The sequence below is a fragment of the Macrotis lagotis genome, chromosome 7 (genome assembly GCF_037893015.1).
Source record: "Macrotis lagotis isolate mMagLag1 chromosome 7, bilby.v1.9.chrom.fasta, whole genome shotgun sequence".
NCBI lineage: Eukaryota > Metazoa > Chordata > Mammalia > Peramelemorphia > Peramelidae > Macrotis > Macrotis lagotis.
In genome coordinates this window covers 139,607,067-139,620,334 of record NC_133664.1, presented here as the reverse complement: position 1 = coordinate 139,620,334, position 13,268 = coordinate 139,607,067, and the positions used below count along the sequence as shown (strand labels likewise).

The 13,268-nt window shown below is 35.3% G+C and overlaps 1 protein-coding gene across 3 annotated transcripts in view; it reads right to left on the bottom strand.

Annotated features, from left to right (window-relative positions):
- TFEC (transcription factor EC) overlaps positions 1-4,470 on the bottom strand; it is a 92,229-nt gene extending 87,759 nt beyond the window's left edge. For all 3 annotated transcript variants that reach the window (XM_074193860.1, XM_074193861.1, XM_074193862.1), the window contains exon 1: positions 4,256-4,470. In XM_074193860.1, the coding sequence (XP_074049961.1) occupies positions 4,256-4,462 (207 nt within the window). In that variant the 5' untranslated portion in view covers positions 4,463-4,470. The remainder of the gene's footprint in view (positions 1-4,255) is intronic.
- Positions 4,471-13,268: the final 8,798 nt, after the last annotated feature.

The following is a 13,268-nucleotide window of genomic DNA, read 5'->3' as shown; positions in this document are numbered from 1 at the left end:
ATTTTATCACTTCTCCCTTCTCCCAGACTATTCCCTTCCTGTACTAGAAGGTAGTTCAACTCTTAATATCATCAGGGAAACTTATTCATAATCACATGGCAAGGCTGTGGATTGACTGGGACTCAAGATATTAAATTTTTGACTTCCCATTTCATGTTTTGTTCACAAAGATCCAAAGAAATCCAACACACACACACACACACACACACACACACAAAAACAATACATCTCTTCTCTCTCTCTCTTTTCTTTTCTCCTGACCCATACCATTTGTCTTTAACAAAGGTGATTCATCTTCCTGGCAATACTTATGGCCATTCCTACCACTAATGCTACAGTTTTATCTATTTCTCATGAGCTAGACCAGAGGCCATCAATGAAAGACATCAAACCCCCAAAGTTCATGTGGGCAGCTTGGTGGTCCAGTGGATAGAGCGCTGAATTTAGTTCTGCTTCAATGATCCTGGACAAGTCACTTCAATTTTCTTGAGTAGTACTTTGCTCATCAGTAAAATAAGAATAGTTAAGAGAATTTACCCCCACAGGATTGTTGTGAGCTTCAAATGAAGATAGTGCCACTAAAGGGCTTTGCAAACCTCAAAGAGTTAGATAAATGCCAGCTTCCATTATTATTTGCTAAGGTTTATGCAAAGAAATTTAGATTCTGTTCTTTATAAAGTTTAAGTCTAAATTGAGTACAGAATAGACTCTAGACTATGTGTTTGCAAATGATTGCTTGACTAAGAAATAAAATTCAAGGACAGGAAGGAATAAGGTAAAGACTTTATGAGAGATTATCAGAGAAAGAAGGACATATGCATTTGAAAGACTTCTCTCTATTCCTATCCCTTTCTATCCCTACCTTCCCAAAGTAGTTGTAACCTGGAAGGAAAAGAAAGAAAACCTGGAGACATCTACTTCAATATCTCATAGACAATCTAAATTTCAACTAACTGGGGAAAAATCTTTATGATGATCATTAGTATCATTAGCATTTATCTAATATATATACATATATGTATGTATATATATTATTGACCTACATATTGTACAATAGTCAGCAAGTACTATAAGGGAAAGATGAAAAGAACTTTATATAGGGTTGTAAGGGTTTGCAAATCACTTTGCAAAGGAAATCAGTTTATTCTCATAACCCTAGGAGGAAGGTTATCCCCATTTTGCAGATAAGGAAACTGAAAGAGAGATTAAGTGACTTGCCCTAGGGTCACATAGCTAAAAAATGTCAGACTGAACTGAACTCAGGTCTTCCTGATTCTAGGTCCAGCTTTGGATTTCTTTAATTATATTAATGTCTATTATCACCTTATATCGCTTTCTAGCCTCAACTTCTATCTTTGGTTTAATTTAATTTTTCTCCTTTTTCTTTCAAAGTAAAGAAGCATGAGAAAAATAGCAATTAGTGAAATTTTTAGGATCATTAAATTAAATTCCCTGCTGTTTTCTTATAGCAATTAATTTTTTTAAAGCATTGCCTTAGGTTATCTAATCCATTCTTAAAATTTTACAACTAAGGAGATTCTACAACTTACCTTAAGTTATTTCAATATTTCAACTACTCAGTCATTTGAAAACTCCCCTACTGATTAACAAAACTCTTCCATGCATTATAGTCTCATAACTTTCTTCTACTATGTTTATGACAAAAAGGGACCAAGAGTTTCTTCCCTCAGCATATTTTGACCCTTCCCAATGCCTCTTAAGGATAGAGGAAACCTATGCCCTCTCCCAAAGACAATCTCAGTTTTCAAGTTTTACTAATCTTAACTCTCAGAGATAGTATTGATGATATTTGAATATCTTTAAAGAGATTAAATTCCTTTGACTTTTCATTGGTTCGGGCTCTCTAGAGTATGGATTTTTTTTTTACATATTTTGAGATTACAATAATGTCTTCTTTTTCTTCCCTTTTCTAAAAGGAATCAGAGTTCTACAGCTCCAAACTCTTCTCATAAGCCCATTTTTTCTCTACTATGGCTGATTCCTGTTATTTTGCTGAGCACCACCCTATCATTCTGTAGCTAAAAGGAAATGCTGCTCTGCAGTTAAAAAAGCAACTAAGTGTAATTGCTTTGTACATTATATACTTCATGAAAGGCCCTTTAAAGGAGTCTAAAACTGGTCAATTCCATTTTTTCTTTTGAAATTTGCTATCCGATAGTCACATCTGATTTAAACTAGTTTTATATCAGACCTGGAAACTATGGAATTTCATTTTATGGCATGGACTGATCTATTTTCATTTCTCCCTTTGCATATATTTTCCAAAAATATTCATGACATATTTAATTATCAGTCCAATCCAAAGAATTTTATCATTTGATATAATGGAGAGAGCATTGCATTGTAGTCAGAGGGTCTGAGTTCAAATCTCACTTCTCAAGTTTACCACCTGTGTGATCTTAGGTAAAATTAACTTCCTTTAGTCTCAATTTTCTTCTCTGTAAAAATCAGTGATTTAGATTACATGACCTCTGAAGATTCCTCCAGCTCTAGATGTATGATTATTTGCAATTACCAGATAAGACTGCTTTCTTCTCCTAATCACCCTTTCTCAATTGAAAGTATTTGTGGCTAACTTGTTTTCTGTCCTATACCAAGCAACAATAATCCCTTCCTTTAAACCTTTTCCTTATGCTAACTTTAATTACCATATTCAAGTATCTTTTTAACCCCTCAAATATTGAGAAAGAGACATAGCAAACTGTTTTGCCACAGGAAAAAAATAGCCAAGGCTACTTTTAAGAATATTATTCAGCTTGTTTCATTTCTTTTAACTACCAACTCCAAGTTTCAGTTCAATAAAAGTTGCGGGTTTCTAGAATTATGTGATTTCCTTTCCATGAACCTAAGAATTTGACGGTCACAGACAGTAAGGCAGACTTTAGAGGCAGCCTCAACCAGTAGAGAAAGTACTTGACCTTGGAATTAGAAAGACCTGACTTCAAAAATACCTAAGACAGTGGGCCTGGTCAAGTCACTTAATAACTTCTTCCTCTGTAAATTGGGAATACCAACACCTGTAACATTCAGTTGGCATGAAACTGAAATGACAAAGTATAAAAAAACACTTTGCAAGGTTTAAAGAACTAGATAAACAAATCAGTTTTTATCAGGAAATACTGATTTTAAATATGTGAAGGTCTTTTACTTGTACAAACTGAATTGTCAAATTTGGGATCTTTTAAAAGTAATTCCCTAATAAATGATAAAAAACATTTCTCTTTAAAAAGCATTATAAAGGAACTATTTTTCATATATTGACTTGGATTTGAAATCCAAGTTCAAAGAGATTCTAAATTTTCTGATAAAAATCTCAGCCTTCAGTTTCCATTTGCCTCTGTTGACTCAGAGAAAACTCCTGAAGTTTCTTACAAAGTTAGACATTCACTGGAGTCTATAGTAAATAAATAACTAAGTCACTCAGGATAAATTAACCATTACCTCAGGTTTGGATTTGAGTCTCTTGTTTAAACCCTAAATTGACATTTCAAATCAGAAATTCTGGGGAAATAGTAATATTTGAAATAGCTATAACAGGCCTAGGTTTCATACAACAAAGAAATTTCAAAACATCCTATACTACCTTTATTACTTAAAAAAAAATCCTTATACTTTTAGCAAAAGTTGTTTCCTAACAACAACATTTTAATTAAAAACTTCAATTACAACAAAAATCTTAGTCTCTGCATTAAAAAACATATTGCGACTATATAACAGTCTTTTGCTATGTTTCAAAAGTGTGGGTGTGTATATACATATACAGATGTGTCTATATGTACATATATAGATATATATTTCCAGGTGTCAAATAGTTTAGAAATTCATTAAAATAAATTCCAGAACTATACATAGGAATGAACATGCAATCATAAATTACCATCTCTAAATTGTACTGCCACAAATGAAATGCCAAAGAATTTTCCCCCTTCAGAAACCTGTGAACATCAGAATAGGAAGAAAAAATAAATTGCTTCAGTAACCAAAAATCTTAGAGATCACCATGTTCTTGATTATGCCAAGGCAACCCAAAGCTATTTTACAAGATCAATTTTAACAGAATTACAGGAAATCACAGCTTGACAACTCTAATATCCAGTTGCCTCCTTGACATTCAAGATGATCCTTGAATTACAAGCAAGCCATACATTGCAACAGAAAACAGGCATTGATTAAAATGGTCATCAGTTTATTTAAAGTACAGAAAATTAACCAGCCAGTTCAGCTAGATACCTACCGGCACTGATTGGATTTCTATCACTGTTATCACTTCCACTAGGCAGGACCGATTCATACTCCCTGCCACCAGGACATAAGCAGCAGCATGCAAAAAGGGACAGGAGAAAGAAACAAACCACAGCTCCAAACTGGACCATGAATAATGGATGGCATGGTCTTGTTGGAATCCACTTAGTTCAGAAGAGTGAAAAGAGAAGTAGCTCATTAGGGCATTTCCTGAACTGGGGTTGGAATTTCAGTTAAGGGAGAAGAAATGACAAAGCACTTTTGAGGAGGAGGGGGACTTCCTATCTTTGTCTCGAGTGTGCTTCGCAGTGGAGAAACAGTGGTCAAATGAACCCACCTAGATAGCGGTGGTGAGGCCCCAGAAAAAGCTTGCTCTGATCCCAGGATTGCCCCATCGTTATTGCTTTTGCACAGAAAACACATTCTTGTTATCAAATTGGACTACGGTCCAGTGACAAGACAGGCTCTTTCCTTCTTTCACTGTTCTTACCTACCTGTGCTTTGCAGCTCCAGAAGGTTGCATTTCTACTGAAATGATGAATAGAAGTCAAACTTTTTCTTCCTTTTTTTTTGGCATAAAGTTTCCTCTATCTTACCTCTTAATTTCCCTAGATCTCATTTTAAAGTTCTAAGAGGATCATATAATACAGCATACCACATTATCTTTCCTAATTACATTTCCATCTCACCAATGGGATTCAGATATGGGACCCCTTATAGCAGGAACTTTCAATCCTTTTTGGGAGAAAGGGGGCATCATGGACCTCTTTGACCAATTTGGTGAAGTGTATGAGTCCTTTTTCAGAATAACATTTTAAATGCATAATTTAAAATAGATAAGTCTAAGGCGGGTTTTGTTGGCTCTTTCCACTTCCAAGACCAGGGACCTCCATCCACTATTCCAAGATGAATCCATATATAATGAAAATTTCTTTGAGGGTGGGGACTTTTCAGTTTCTTTTTTACTTGTATTAGATCTATGATACTTGCTACACAGTTGGCACATAAATGTTTGTTGAATTGAATTCAATGAAATTAAGAGTTCTCTGGATTTCATTTTTTCTTCTCATCCCTGATTAATCCTTATGGGGGGGGTCATATCAATGGGATTTGTCCTATCTTTATAGTCCACCTTCCCAAGAGGACACATTTAATAATCATTTTATATCCCTCAGGAGTTCAAAATTCAGAGCTCTCACTTTTTACTCACCAATCACAATTTGTGCTATAAGAATTAGCAGGGCACTAGAGAATAGTGGCTTCATCTGCTTTTCTCTGTTTAACCTACATTTCTGATTCCTGAAGCAAGACTTTCATATTAATGACTGAAGTTTCATTTTCATTTCCAAAGGTTCAGTTCGTATTACTATAATTTTTGCGTTTTAAAAAAAAGTACAGTCAAGTTGACATTTATGTTTGACAAGGAGAGTGATTAAAATAACTGGAAATATCTCACCAAAATACTTGACTTCCTACTCTCTGGAAAAGATCTCCCTAACAGTCAAATGAGAAGAAAAGTCTACAAGAATTGTTAAATTCCCCAATTACCTTACATTTCAGATGACATTATCAGCCTCTCTAAAAATTCTAAAGGAATGATGAGATTTTAATAAAGGCAATATTTAATAAAAGGTGAATATTTAGGGAAAAAACTTTGACTACATTAAAAACCAACATAGGAAAAAGGGGGGGGGGAGAATTTAGGAATTCAATTCATTTTACTTTAGCCTAAAAATAAAATAAAAAAGATAAGAAATGAGGATAAAAGTCAAGGATATTATTGTTCAGACATTTAAGTCACATCTGACTAAGAAAACTGGTTAAGTAACTTGCCTGGGGTCTCATGGGTAGTAAGTAGCTGAGGTCACATTTGAATTCAGGTCTTCTTAAATTCCAGGCCCAACTGTCTATCCACTATGCCACCTAGCTGCCCTACAGCTAATCGTCACTTAAAGCAGATTTCTCTTCTTTCATTCAAAACATAAACTTTTTTAGTGTTTTATAGGATTTAAAAGTCACAGTTTTTCAACTCTGATTTGCTCCTTCTTGAAACCCTTTTAGCTTTGACTCAAGTACAACATTCTATTTTACTTTTTCTGTACTGTACCTTGAATCACCTTCTTTCCCTCAAATTTTTTGCTTCCACTTTATCTTGTTACTTCCCCCCAATCACCTCCATTATAGAGACCCAATAAATTCTGTTTAACACAAAAGAAAAAGATCCAATCCCTTCATTTTATGGTCAAGAAATGAGGACCTAGTAAGATCAAGGTCTTCCAGGAAATAAACAAATTGGTTTTCAAAACAGTTTTGAACCAGTTGTTCTGCCTACCAGTTCTACCAGTGAGATTTCTAATTTCATTCTTCATGCAGACAAAGGACCTGTTAGGTTTTCTGACCTAATATAAAAGAATTTATGGATTACCACTTCCTGGTATACTCTATATTTTGGAACAAAGTAGCCTTTGTAATATTTTACTCGGTTAGAGAAGTTACTTATCCCCACCTCACAAGGAATAGACATCTATTGAACAATGGGGATTGTTTCTTCCAGGAAATCAAGGGAAAAATTTGAAACCATCCTTTATAAAATGTGGCCTCTTTCAGAACCTAAGTCTAGATTTGTCTTGGAATATACCTAGTTGATCAGTTTTTTGGAGGTTTAGGCAACTCTAGTTGTGATAAATTAAAGATGAATTGCTAGCAAACTAACCTGTTTCATTTTTAGGGAATTATATAATAGAGATTGAATGGTGCTCTGTTCTAGAGCAACAACATGCCATGGGAAAATGGGCGGTGGTAGTGGTAGACTTCTGCTTTTCAGGGTACTGACATTTGGTGAGGGCAATTTCTTCCCTGCTGTCCATTCTCTTTCCTCCCCAAGGTTCTTGTCATCTCTCCTGAGGTCTTTCCTGAGATCTGTTTTCTTCCATATAGCTTGCCCCGGGGACTCTTACCCTAGAGGTCACCCAAAATCAGTGACAATATTGATACAAACCATCTTGGTAGTATCTCTGAATCTCTTTCTCCTTATCCCTAACTTAAGTCAACTGAATTTTCTTTAATATGAGAATTCCCAGTTAGGATCAGCTCAACTGTAAGTATGATTACAAAGATTCTTTTTTCTGTGATGGTTAATGCCTCACTGTTCCCTCCAGCATTCCTTCAATCTGACCATCATAGGTGAGTTGACATAGATGATCTTGAGCAGTTCAGGATATATTGCATCTGATTTACTCCTACAACTGAGGTCTCAAATGAAGCCAGAGAAGGGCCATGCCAAGCCTGTTAAGAAAACCAAGACATTCCAGTCCTTTGTCAATTTGGAGAAATATCAATTTGAAGAGAACTCCAATCTACTCATACCCCAAAGGGTGAGCAGTTCTACAGCCCACCCACAATTCACGTACTCATGCTTCTCAATGTTGATCTGTAATACTCAATACCTGGGACCACAGGTTCCACAACAGTCAGTGAACTCCTCAAGACCTCTTTGAACTTCATGAACTTAGATATTCTTTAGTGAACTGTCTATTGAATCTACTACCCCTCCCACAGTACTCAAAATGATCAGAGGCTTTTGGTGCAGACTTGTTTAATATGATCATGTGAATCTATTGGGGAAGCATTATGAAATGTTCCTTCCTATCAGTTCTTTGGATCTATTGAATGATTTAATATATGATTGAATAGAATATATAATTTTATATGTTCCAGTCCTACCAATTCCAAGGACTCTTTTCCCAAAAACTCATATACAAACTGATTTCTCCTTTCTCTGAATTCATGGAGTACTTATTGTTTTCCATCTTCCCTTAGTACCCATGATAATCCGTCCTGTTTTATGTTTGCTTTCACAGAAATGCCGATGCAACAAAATGAAGAGGGTCCATGGTCAGGTCAATGGCACCATGAAATAACTAAGCAAAACTAAGAAGAATATTCTAGTTCCTTTCCAGAGTCCAAGGCAAGACTTCTGATGGAAAATTTCTGACCTGGATCAATTTTTGGAGGGTTTCGTTGGCCCTATCCATAATGAATTAGCTCAAATGAAGCACCTAGATCTCAAGATCTCCTTTAGTGATGATTTATTTTGAAACTATCTTCATCTACTTCTGGGACCCTAGCTGGCACATGAAATCATCCTAAAGGGTCATGCCATTCTAGCCATTTTCCAAGTTGAAGAAATGTCCATCTGAATGGGAGATGCACTTTGGGAGGTTTATAATAAATTATTAGGAATTCTATATGGAGCCATGTAAGGTAGGTAGAAGGGATACCACAGTGGGACCCCTATAATGGTGAAGGCAGTTCCTCACTTTTGTGAGATGCTGCTGTTACTACATCCCTGAGGTGTATTTTTTTTTCTGAGAGCATTCCCCCCCAATACTTTCTGCTGAATTCTCTAAACTTCCCATAGGACATCTGATAGTGAACAGCACAATCATTGATATTAAGAACTTTACCTTGACCCCTGTCTTAAACTATCCACAACCTCAAACAATTCTTTATAGGCACTGATGTCAACAGTGACATAGAAAGGTTTGTTCTCTACTACCTTGGGAATATTTCTCTAGCAAGTTGATCTTAGTGGGGGAAAAAACTATCTTATGTGAAAGAAGGAGCTGTCCACAGTAAGCTATATCATTGGGGAATGGAAAGATCATCTTGAAAAAATACATACCCCATCATAATCTATGCCAACCAAAAGAACCAAGAAACACTTATAGATTGCTTGTCTGCTCACAGAATCACAGAGTTAGAAGCAATCTCAAAGATGAATCACTCCACCTTATTCTTGAACCAAAATTCCCTTCCTTGTTTATCAAACAATTGGGCATCTGGTCTTTCCTTGAAGACTTCAGTGAAAAGAAACTCACTTATCACCTGAGGCATTTATATTCTAACTTAGAGTAGCTCTAAGTGTTGGGAAATGTTTCCCTATATCAAATCTAGCCTTACTTCTTTGAAACCTTCATTCCTTGCTCCTTATTCTACCTTCTGGGGTGAAACCCAACACAGAACAGGCCTTTAAATATTTGAAGATAACCACGGTGTCACCTTTTTAAATCTTCTCGTTTCTAGGTTTAACATCCACAGTTCTTTCATATGGGATAATCTCAAGACATTTTTCACTAGCCTGTTTGCCCTTCTCTGGACACTCCAATATATCAACTTCCTTCCTAAAATGTGACCCCCCCCCTCAGAACTTAATATTTAGATAGTGCTTTATCAAACTCAGTGACTCTTAATACAATCTAATGCCATAGCTCTTTCTGGTTACCACAGCATTTACTTCATATTATACTTATATTCCTTGAAAAACTTTCTGGATTTTTTTTTTTAGGAAAATTTGATGTCTAGCCATGTCTGCCCTATCTTGTATTTCTGAAACTCATTTTTTTTTAATCTGAGAAACTTTGCCTGTATATGCAGTCCTATGTATTGGCAAAGTCCTTTGCAAAATTAGTTCCTATTGCATCACTTGTTGATTTCTCCTACCCTTGTACATTGACATTGGGGGTAGATAATCTGACAATACTCTTTCGAAGTTCAATGCATTTCCTCTCCACTGAAGGATTACCTACCATAACCAAAATCACCAATCAATCTCTACAGTATGTTTTTGGTTCCCCTATCTCTGTTCCCATAGAACCCACTCCTTTCTATGTTGTATTAGTCACATTTATCTAAGTTCAGAGTTATCTTTCTGAGACATAGTATTCTCAATAAGAGAATAAAATTGCATCCTTGAACATAATGATTAGACCACTGGCAACCAAGATGAGTGGGTCACTCTATCACCCAGCACAGAATTATTACAATAATTCAATTCACATATTCATACAAAACATTCCATGTTATATAACTGTTTCTGCACCTACCACACAGATTTTGGTTCTTCTCATCAATAGCTACTTGAAATATTTATCCTGGGATAACTTTCAAATGATGATATGAAATAGCAGAAATGGCATTTCAGTGGGAAGTTTGCCATCATTGCACCACTGAAGAACTCTTAAATGTAAAGGAGAAAGTCTATTGTCTATTCAAAGCCTTCATATTGATTGATAAATGTTCCTGGGAAATGGAAGATTGGCTGATAGGCCCCTTCCCAATGACACAGGTGTTAAGTTTGTTTTCTATTAGTGCAAGTTACTCTCCTTATTAAATATTCACATCACATTTAATGGGTCTTGCTGTAATAGACCTTCTTTTTATTGGGGGGGGGACTAGGCAATGAGATTAAGTGACTTGCCCAAGGTCACATAAGTAGTAATTGTGTCAAGTGACTGCGACTGGATTTGAATCCAGGTCCTCCTGATTCTAGGGTTGGTCCTCCTATCCACTGTGCCACCTAGCTACACTGTGTAAAGAATCTTCTTGAATCTTGAACTATATCTTCCAAATCCCCAGGAGTCATGCAATTATCTGGTAGCTTGAAATGATGATAGACCTAAGGAAATATCATGGAAACCATCATGTAATGCACAGGCCCCAGAGTTAATAGAGACATTCTAGTAATGATATCCCATTAATTTGTAGTCTTAAGTTGAGTAAAAGCATGTTGTCAAGATGTGGAGCAATGGGTTTATAAGACAACTACATGGTAGAGTGGATAGGGAACTGGACCTGGAGTCAGAAAGCCCTGAGGTGAAATTCTGCCTCAGATACTGGCCATGTGACCCTGGATGAGTCACTTAACTTCTGTCTGCCTCAGTTTGCCTATGTGTAAAATGGGGGTGATAATATCATTTACCTCCCAGGGTTCTTTTATGGATAAAGTAAGATATTTTGAAGTACTTTGTGAACTATAAACTACTACATAATATTATTATTAATATATAACTCATGTTATAGTAAATATATTATATTTAAATGGGTTTGGTTACAAGCTACTGCCATAAAAATATCTTCACTTTATCAAAGATTTTGACACTATAATATGGGCAGACACTAATAGGAAAAAGCATAGTATAGATAGAATATATATAGCATAGAGTCTAGAGTCAGGAAAATATGACTTCAAATCCAAGCTCAGTCTTTTACTAGATAGTAGGCAAGTCACTTAACCTCCGTCTGCCTCAGTTTCCTCATCTGTTTAATAAGAATGATAATAGTATCTCCCTTCATTGGGACATGTAAAGCCCTTTGAAAATCATGGAAAAACTTGTATGAGCTGATGCAGAGTGAAGTGAGCAGAACCTAGAGAAAATTATACATATTAACATTTGTAAGATAATCAACTGTGATGGTTGCAGTTCCCCTTGGCCGATCAAGGACAATCCTGAGAGATCTGTTTAAGAGAAAAAAATTATGGATTCTAAATACATAGCAAACCACACTATGTTCACTTTTTAAATTTTTCTTTTATGTTTTTCCTTTCTTTCTCAGATGTTTTTCACCCTTAGTTTTAATTCTTCATTCACAACATAACTTATATGGCATTTACCGTACATATTCAACTTTCACCAGATTATTTGCTGCCATAAGAGGGTGGAAGAAAAAGAGAGTGGTAAAAAATGGAAATCATAAACTTGCAAATGAATGAATGTTGAAAATAACCTTTACATCTAATTGGAAAAATTAAGTAAAATTTCAATTAAGAAAAGAAAATCTTCATATGTTAGATAAATCTCGCTATTTTAAAATATTTTCCCTGTTGATCTCAGTTTATTTCACAATTGTTGGTTTTAACATTAGGTATTGGTTATTGCTATGAAGTCTTTTTAAATTTACTAATTTTAGCTTTGGCAAGTCATTTGGCAAGCATTTTCCTCACTTCACCCCACCAATTCTTTTATGAAAGTTAAATGTCAAATAGATGGTTCAGTGGATAGAGCACTGTGTCTATAGTCAGGAAGAACCAAATTCAAATTCAGCTTCAGACATTTACTAAATAAATGTGTGACCCTGGCAATACTTAACTTCTGCCAGCTTGAGTTTTCCCATTTATCAAATGGGGAAAATGATAACAACCACAGCCAAGCATTATTTTGAAGATCAAATGAGATGAAAACTGCAAAGTATTTAGCACAATTCCTGGTCCATTATAGACACAATAAATAGTTGCTCCCCTCCCCCTTCTACATAGATGCTATATGTCTTTTCTAAATTCTGGAATACAAATAGAGGCAGAGAGGGTTTGCAGTGGTCTGGGGTCAGGAAGAATTGAGTTCAAATCTAGCCTCAGATATTTAATTTGGTTATGACTCTGGGCAAGTCACTTAACTTCTTTTTACCTTAGTTTTCTTAACTATAAAAGAGGAAAATGACAACAACAACATACACTATAATAATAGTATAGTCTCTATCTCACAGGGTTTTGTGTGAGTACCAAATGAAATAATAATTGGAAAGTGTTAGCTCAAGGCCTCACACTTAATGGTTACTGTATAGAGGTTAGCTAATATTATCTACTTCTATGTCTTGATGAGGGACAACAGGTGTTTATCTACTTAGGAAAAGGATCTGTGGGATAATAAATCTATCCAGTAAAAATCTACCTTTAATTTATTTTCCTTTTTACTATATTTCAAGAGAAGAGCAAAAAACAAACACATAAATATTTTATATTGAATAGGATATTTCTTTATTTCTTTCTTTCTTTATTTATTCATAGATTTAGTTTTGTCTAGTAAAAAAGAAGTGCCACAATGGTGAACATTATGTTGTTGCCAAATCCCAAACTCACCTTTGTGCATTAGATCAATGATCAATAATAGATAATGTTGAAGTTAGAACAATTGATGAGTCAGGAGGGGAAACATAATGCTTGCCAAATGCAAGCTAATGTATCTTTAGAAATAGAATCAGAAAGCATTTCTCAAAGAAAGAAAAAAAATACAAGAGAAATGATGTTCTAAGTGATGGGAGAGAAAGACAAAAAAGAGGAAAGGAAAAGAAGAGAAAGACAGAGACAAAGGGGATAGAGATGGAGAGACAGAGATAGAGAGTAGAGATAAGATACATGATCTTTGTGTAAAATGATGACAAATCTCCTT